Source organism: Anser brachyrhynchus (genome assembly GCF_964034855.1).
Source record: "Anser brachyrhynchus genome assembly, chromosome: 4".
In the NCBI taxonomy this organism is placed as follows: domain Eukaryota; kingdom Metazoa; phylum Chordata; class Aves; order Anseriformes; family Anatidae; genus Anser; species Anser brachyrhynchus.
Window position 1 is genome coordinate 11,495,615 of NC_137698.1, and position 9,169 is coordinate 11,504,783.

Consider the following 9,169-nt stretch of genomic DNA (forward strand, 5'->3'; position numbering starts at 1 on the left):
TTTTCTTATGTTTGTTAGGGAATGTGGGAAAAACTTCTATGTCTTCATAGACTCTTGATGGTACAATATATTTCTTGGCATCATGCTTTGTAAAACATGATTTTTAATTATTACACTCTTGGGTTAATTCAATTATGGGAGTAAATTATTGTTTTTCTTGAGCTAATCCCAATCCTGCTATCTAAAACATTACTATGGTATCTGGCACTGTGATGCATCAGTAGTTGGAGTGGCAGTTTTATAGTAGTGCAGATAATTATAACCTCTGGAAGAAGGGACAGGCCACTCAGGAGGACTACAAAGATGTCATGAGTCTGTGCAGGGAGAAAATTAGAAAAGCCAAAGCCCAATTTGAGCTCAATCTGGGTGTTGCTATTAAAGACAATAAAAATGATTTTATAAATATATAAACAAGAAAAGGTGGACTAAGGAGAATCTCCATCCTGTGTTGAATGTGGTGGGAAACATAGTGACGAGATGAGGAAAAGGCTGAGGTACTTAATGCCTTCTTTGCCTCAGTCTTTAGCAGCAAGACCACTTGTTCTCCAGGTATTCATCCCCCTGAGCTGGTAGATAGGGATGCGGAGCAGAATGAAGCCCTCATAATCCACAAGTAAGTGGTTAGCAACCTGCTACTCCACTTAGATGTATGCAAGTGTATGGGGCCACCTGAGGGTACTGAGGGGGCTGGTGGGAGTGCTCACCAAGCTGGTTTCCATCATTTATTAGTGGTCCTGGCTATCAGGGGAGGTCCCAGCTGAGTGGAGGCTAGAAAATGTGACTCCCATCTACAGGAAGGGCCAGAATGGGAATCTGGGAAACTACAGGCCTGTCAGTCTGATTTCAGTGCCAGGGAAGCCCATGGAGCAGATTCTCTTGACTGCCATCTCACAGCACTTACAGGACAGCCAGGCGATCAGGCCCAGTCAGCATGATTTTATCAGAGGCAGGTCCTGCTTGAGGAACCCGATCTCCTTCTACGACAAGGTGAAGCATTCAGTGGCTGAGCAAAAGGCTGTGGATCTTGTCTACCTAGACTTTAGTAAGGCTTTTGACACTGTTTCCCATTCCCAGCATTCTCCTGAAGAAGCTGGCAGCTCAAGGCCTGGATAGGTGTATGCTTTGTTGGGTTAAAAACTGTCTGGGTGGCCGGGCCCAAAGAGTTGTGGTGAATGGAGTTAAATCCAGTTGGAAGCCGGTCACTAGTGGAGTCCCCCAGGGCTCAGTATTGGGGCCACTTCTCTTCAATGTCTTTATCAGTAATCTGGACTAGAGTATCAAGTGCACCCTCAGTAAATTTGCACATGATACCAAGTTAGGCACAAGTGTTGATCTGCTCAAGAGTAGGAAGGCTCTGAGGAGGATCTGGATAGGCTGGACCGATGGGCCAAGGCCAACTGTATGAAGTGCCGGGTCCTGCACTTGGGGTACAGAAACCCCATGGAATGCTACAGGTTGGGGGAAGAGTGTCTGGAAAGCTGCCTGGCGGAAAGGACCTGAGGATATTGGTTGATAGCCATCTGACTAAGAGCCATCTGTGTGCTCAGGTGGCCAAGAAGGCCAACAACATCCTGGCTTGTGTCAGAAATAGTGTGGCCAGCAGGACCAGAGGAGTGATTGTTCCCCTGTACTTGGCTCTGGTGAGGCTGCACATAGAATACTGCATTCAGTTTTGGACCCCTTGCTACAACAAAGACATTGATGTGCTGGAGCGTGTTCAAAGAAGGGCAATCAAGTTGGTAAAGGGTCTAGAGAAAAAGTCTTATGAAGAACGGCTGAGGGAGCTGGGGTTGTTTAGCTTGGCAAAGAGAAGGCTCAGGGGAGACCTTATACAATTACTTTAAAGGAGGTTGTAGCGAGGTGGGGTTTGGTTTCTTCTCCCAAGCATCAAATGATAAGACGAGGGGAAATGGCTTCAAGTTGTGCCAGGGGAGGTTTAGGTTGGATATTAGGAGAAATGTCTTCACTGAAAGGGTTGTGAAGCATTGGAATGGGCTTTCAGGGAAGCAGCTGAGTCACCATCCCTGGTGGTCAACAAGAAACGTGTAGATTTTGAATTTAGTTACATGGTTTAGTGGTGGACTTGTCAGTACTAGGTTAAAGGTTGGGCTAGATTGTCCTAGAAGTCTTTTCCAATCTAAATGATTCTATGATTTGTCTGAAAATTAGGAATATAAAACATCTAGGTCAAGATGGAATAAAATTTAAAAGCATGCTTGATCTTTAACACCATGAATATCACTGAAAATATGGGTGCTGCTCAAGTACCTGGTGTTAAACACGTTTAAATGATTTCCTGGCTCTTATCAGTATGTGCAGCACCTGGTTTGTTGTTCAGCCTGAAGGTTCTTCTCTTCCCATCTGTGGCAAGTGAATTGCTGTGAGTGGCCTCATGAGCTCAAGGCAATATCAGTGGGGACCAGAAGAGATCCGTCTGTAATTCTGACTGTGCTGGGTCAAGTCCTGTATCAGTAGAGATAACATGCCTGAAATATGTCTGTTAACAGTTCAGCCAGAGATAAGGTTTACCTGCCTCTGGTGTTTAAGTAAACCATTTAAGGCGTGAAGTGTTTCACAATGGCCCTTTGTAAGACAGCCTGCAGTCCTGATTCTTCAGTGACAGGTTCATGTAACTCACTGTAAGCAGACATAAGAGCCCAGTTGCATGTATTTAGATATTCATGGTCTTTGTTGTTGAAGCACACATCCAAGTGTTTTGCTGGATCCCAGATAAAGTGTAGCAGCTTGCTTCCACTCAGATGAACAGGATTTAAAAAAAAATTACCAAAGAGTTATATATGTAGACTTCACACACAGAAAGCCAATGTTCCCCTTCTTCCCTAGATCATTATGCCTGCTGAGAATTACTCACAAGTTCATTGCTGTGAGTCTTTCTGGTAATTGAATTGTACGTTAACCACTGTGAAAGCCTATTCTGTAAACACCACGGTTTGTAAGACAGAGTATCTGGAAGATGTGACAAAATAATAACAAAAGGCAATATCCTTATCACATGAAAATCCATAATATTTTTTCACTTTATCTAGTATGACTAGAACAAGCAGTAAAAGTTAGGTTATATGTTATGTTGTATTTATCTGAAATAGTAGCACTGATGTCTGCTCTTCTCATTAGGAAGAGTATCAAGACTATGAACCCGAAGCATGAGAGACCTTTCCTTCCTTTGTATCTCCTGAAACCTACTAACAAAGACGTCACATCCTGTACAAGTGCTGAGTCCCAATGTGCCCAGTCGTAAAATTTTTTTACAGTTTTTACAGTGTATTTTGAAGTCTTCCATCAGCAATGATTGGAGTATCTGTGACTGCATCCACCTTGTTTCAGCATTTCCCTCCTGCTGAAATGAAAGCTGGTTGGCAAGGTCATTGTTGTGCTGTGGATATTGTGGCTTCAAGTTTAAAAATTAAAAAGAAAATACTAAATAAAAACACCTAAGTGTCTACTGCTTATTTTTAACTCTGTACATGTTTTGTTGATAGGCTGTCAGTAATTTGATATTGTTTATGATACAGTTTTTATTTGTTTCCAATGACTATTCTTTCTGTGCAGAGATGACTTATTGTGAGAGCTTTATATATATGTGTATGTATTATATATAGAAAAAAGTAACTGAGCATGAACTATGCACTTATAAATATTAGCTGTTGAAATTTTATTGTTTTGTGATGTGTTCTGTTAACTTTGTCTGTAAATAATAGTGTTCAACTGAAGCAAATAAAATATAACCCATTAAAAATGAACTTACAAGTTAGTGATGATTTGTAACACCTTATTTTCTCTCCAAGAGCACATGTTGAAAAATTCAGGCTGTGTTGCTTCCTGTGAAGGAACTGGAGGAACAAAACAAGCAAACAGATATCTGGTTTATACCAAAATCAGGATGAAGGATGAGAGTATCAGGGCCGGTTCCTCAGCTGGAGTAAATTGTTTGACAAAAGAGATTTATTTGTAGTGCTAATGAACTTTCCACTCTAAGGAGAACCTAAGAGTGAATGAAACCATTAATAATGGGTTACAGAAGGCTATCAGGGTATTGTGAGGCTCTTTAAAGAATTACCGTTCCAAGGTTTTTAACACACTGGGCTACAAGAGTACAGAAGAGTGATGGATTAGTTGCAATCAAGTTGTCTTGTATAAAGTCTCATTTAGTAAAAGTATAGTCTAGTGTCTGTTTTTGTAGGTGGTAATTTTATTTATTATGTTGCCTGGATACTTTTCCATACATTAAAAAGATATAAACATAAAATGTTTTTACTTCTCTCATGTTTTGTTATCGGATAGCTATTCTGAATCAAATGTTGCCTCTAAACCTGAACGGTACAATTTTTTTTTCATTTAACATTCTCTAACTCTAAGCAGTCTTTTAAACTTCCCTTAAAGTCTTTCCAGTGTTCTGGGACATGCCCAATGTGGAACAGATTATGTGCAGGTATGTGCTCATCTCATTTGTATACCGTGGGAGCTGACAGTGTTGTACTGTCAGCCAAAATCACATGAACATGACGATTTCATGGTGCTTTGAGAACTGGTGTTTCAATTTCCAATGTCACCTTCAAGTCCCAACCCCATATTTCTAGAGAAATTCATTTATTTTAGAAGAATTGCTATCAAACTCTTTTTCAAAAGCAATTAAAAATCCCCTTGATCATTCAAACAACTTGTGGATATTTTCATCGATAGTTAAATTGCTTAATGAAGCTTAAAGTCCTGTGCTCTTTTGAAGAATTCTTTTATGGTAATCTGCAACAAACCATTATCAATTTGCAGTCTCCTTCACAGATGATGTGTCAAGAGAATCTCTTGACCTGGACATACTGTTAAATTCTTAATGCCTCAGTGGCAAATCTATTGATTGCTTCCATGGAAAATTGGTATCAGGACAGCATATAATGTAAGATCACACATTTATAATTGTTAATGTTGTTTAAAGATCTTTCTTTTCTAACAGAAGGAATTGGGAAGAAAAGCACAGTGCTGTAGTGTGATTTTTTTACCTAGTGTGCTAGCAGAGACTTAGCCACCAAAAGCAATAACTGAGAGTTGCTTCCCTAGTGACCAGCCAAATGCGTGATGCTGCAGGAAACACTGGAAATAGCAGCCTAAGTGTAGTACAAATCTCTGTTGTTCATCTTCTCTTCCACAAGTCTCAACTGCTGTATTGTTTCTCTATTAGGAACTCAAATTAAACTGTTTTGTTACTCAGATGTTGCAAATAAGTTGCACACTTCTTAAATAAGCTGCGGGAGTATTATGTCATAAAAAGCAGCACTAAGAATAAATTGGCTCCTGAGACAGACCCATTGTCTGATCATATAGGGGTTAATTAATTTCTTTTGTAGGTTAACATCAGCAAGTCATTCAGACTTTTAGGGTCATTCATTTAAAATGTATCATAAGCGATCGGTGTGGTTCTCGTGCCTCTTGCAAACATGCCCTCAGATGGCCCTGAAGGTCCATGGGACCCCTGGTTTCTATGGCAGCACAGTGTGATGCACAGCTCTGGTAACAAGCTGCATTTTAATTAGATTCCTTAAAGGCTGTCCAGCCACCCTTTCCAGGTACAATAAATGCCATTTTGTCTTATTTCCTGCAGTGAAATGAATGCTGAAATGTGGATTGCAAATGTCAGAATTGTGCTGGATGCTGAAGTTGAACTAAATAGCTTTTGCTATATTCACATTTTTAAAAGTGTTCTGGGTGTTAAAAAATGTTTCTACCACGTTGCGATAATCTTTGCTTAAGCAATGTCTGCCAGAGAGGAATATACCTCAGAGGTCTCTTTTCTTTAAGAGCCTAGATTTCAACTCAAACTGAAAGCAATCTTCTGTCCTCAAATTATGAGTTAATAATGAGTCTCACCATATCCCAGTCCTCCAGGGAAAAAAACACGTTGCTTTTTTTCTATTTTGACAGCCTTAATTGGTCTTATAATGGCTTCTAATTAGACACATTGTAATATTGGTTTTATTACTGTAAATCATAGTGTTAATGCTTGTCTTACATGCCCTTGGTTGAATGACTTTCAAGCTATTGTATTTGTCTGAGGCATAAGGCAAGAAATGCCCTCTTCCCCCTAATGAGACTTTCCTTTATTCCCTTAACACAGTTGTAGGTGAATTAAGGTAAGTTACGTCTTGAACTTGAGGAGAAGTAACACGCCTGCATCTCTTCAGTAAGTACCTATTCAGCTCATCCTAGCTTTCCTATCTTGGGCACTCTGGTCTCTGTGTTCTCATATGGAAGCATGTGACATGGACGGAGGATCAATCAGCTTGGACATGCAGGACTGTGCCTTTAGTGACTGAAATTCATCCAAGAGCAAAACAGTAGGCAGGCAGAAAATGGCTACCTACACATAAAATCTTAACATACCACATAGAACTACTTAATTACCTCTAAGATTTTACGCAAAGTTGCTTGAAAGATCCCTACTGTCTTCACATGGCTGTTTTAGGACACCCGTATCTCCAATATATGTTTGCTTGTCTCACAAAAATGAGGTTTGGCAGCGCATACTGATGTGATGAATTTCCCATTCTTCTTCCTATGCTCAGAAGGCAGAAAACTCCTGAAATCTTTACTTCTAGGGTTTCCCAGAACACTGACGGCACAGCATCTTTTTTTTTTTTGTCAGATAGATGGTGCACAGTGGAGTTGATAATCCAGAACTCTGATCTCCAACTCACTGAAAACAAACGGAGTTTTTCCATTGATTTTCATGGGTGTGAATGATTCCTGGTACCTCTCTTAAGTCTGCAGAGCAATTAGAAGAGAACAGATGATCATAAGTCCCTTGGCAGAATATGTAAGATCGGCAAAAGTAGCAGAAAAACAAAGATCACCATAAAATCCCACAGCCAAGCCCTCACAAGGTTTTCTCAGATGTGATCTTACACATTGGCAGAATTCTGTAAATGATGCATGGTAAAGCATACCTCAAATGTTGTGTTTGTATGGAGTAGTTGTCCTTAGGTATTGCAACCTCGAAAGTTGCACATCCTTCAGCTAATTGATACTTAATGACCTATTAATGCAAACTAAATCTTTGTCTTCTGCTCTGGAATTGCTTAGAAGGTAAGTGGGAGAAGATAGATGGTTGCTTGATGCTGGATTTGGGTTTGATTTCAGTCCACAAAAGGCTTACAGTAGCATTGGCTGAGTTATCTTATTCTTTTTAGCCCCCAGCTCAAACTTTGAATATTACTGGAAAAGACACTAATAATAGTCTTCACAGGGTATCATTCTGCTTGGATGACCATGGGTCTGAACCAATAGCATCAGTTTGCACAAAAGCAGACGCTTGAGAGTAAAGGTAACCAAAAGCAAGTGAGATCTTAGCCTTTAGTGTCTCTATGTTGCATTTTTAATGGAAAATATTATCTGTTTAAAAGCAGACATAAACAATTTTTCTCAAGCCTGCCTGACATTTAGTGTGTAACTCAGAAGGTTCATCTGATCTAAAAAAGGCTGGCAGATGGAGAAACAGCAGGTGGAACCTCAGATGAGACAGCCGAGAGGTAACAAACAGGGTAGAAAATTAGGTCAGATGAGATTTCTTCCATGTTAGAAGAAATGCTTTGAAAATGCTTCCTCCAGTGGAGGCCTAAAAGTGTTTTTTCAACATTTTCTGTTAATATTTGCATCTCTGAATAGGTCAGAGTCTATCAGCATCTGACACACCTAACTGGCATGTTTCTGTGGAAAAGGGGAAAGTGAGATTTACATCTGTGCTTGAGGAGACCTGTCTTTAAAAAAAAAAAAAAAATCCACCTTAACAAGAAGAGAGGACACTGTTTTTGAGTGAAAGAGAACAAATCTGTTAGCAGTGAAAACATAAAGGACAATAATTTACAAATAATATGACCAAAAAGATAGGAAATCTTATCTCAGGCCACCAAGTGTCACTAAGTGACAACTTTCATTGACACGAAAAGGTGATGACAGCTCCCAAGAAACACTTAAAACAAAATTCACTATTCGTAAAAGCTTCTACCATTTATTCAGCCTCCTCACTCCAAAATCTAGTTCCATTCCTGGCCCAGATTTGCAGCAAAACAGTGATATGTTTCATTTGAATAATTGGATGTTCTTAGGTGTGAAATAAATGAAAATTTAAAGCCTTCCTCTGATGGAGACCTGCTATTCAGAAAATGTTTGAAGGAAGGAAAGGAATCTCTGGAAGCCAGATTTTCCTCTTTTTTTTTCTTTTTTTTTTTCAATTTTCATGTATTTGTATTTTAATATGTGTTTGTAAAACGTGATTTTACACGTTCACAAGGACACCACCATCTTAGATCACATTGTGTATGTCCTTTTTTTCTCGTTTGCCCATGTTGCTTTGGAAGCTTTACAAAGTATCTTGCCTTAGAAAAGTGTTCTATGAGTTTGTCTTACAAATATATATACAAATACACACACAGATATATAAATGTATATTCTATGTGTGCATGCACATACATAGGTAAATATGTATGGGCATTACCATTACATACTGTAACGCGCTACAATTCTAATAATGATCTTCCTTGGGAGGGAGAGATATGGGCAGGATGGAAGGATTATGACAAATTCAAGGAATGCATTTTTAAGTCATTTATTGTAAATACTAGGTAAAATATTTGAAAGCTTCAAAATCATAGCCTCACAGTGAACAGGCCAAGTCTGCATTAACAGAGTTTTGCTGGTGAAGCCACATAGCCATACAAACCTAGTTTTGGTTTCTTTGCTGCAGAGCAGGATTACCAACATTGTTTGTTCCATACACCCGCTACAGTGAAATGTGCCATATTTATAAAAAAAGAAAGCATAGTTGCCTCTGTGCTTCTGGACTAGGTGTTCTTGATAGTACATCTACATCAGAAGAGAATCACATTTATTCTTCCCCTGTTGTGTACAGTGCTCTTTCAGAGCCTGAAGCGCTTGTTACGGTGCCAGTTCCACTTGACTGAGCGTGATAATAAAAGCACCCTACCCAGAAACCCTGGCACTGCTTAATTACACAAGGGATTTCTTGGCAAACCTTTATTAATGTGGAGTTGGCCTTCTGAAGTGCTTCTAGGAGCGGTGTTTTTTCTGAACCACTGGCTGCCAGTAGGATGATGGCTCCTCTGTGACCATGAGCAAGCTCTTCATGTCAAGTGTTCTCTGG

At 39.6% G+C, this 9,169-nt stretch overlaps 1 protein-coding gene across 2 annotated transcripts in view; it reads left to right on the forward strand.

The window, feature by feature from the left end:
• SNCA (synuclein alpha) overlaps positions 1 to 3,761 on the forward strand; it is a 69,568-nt gene extending 65,807 nt beyond the window's left edge. For both annotated transcript variants that reach the window (XM_080588921.1, XM_080588922.1), the window contains exon 6: positions 3,136 to 3,761. In XM_080588921.1, the coding sequence (XP_080445047.1) occupies positions 3,136 to 3,168 (33 nt within the window). In that variant the 3' untranslated portion in view covers positions 3,169 to 3,761. The remainder of the gene's footprint in view (positions 1 to 3,135) is intronic.
• Positions 3,762 to 9,169: the final 5,408 nt, after the last annotated feature.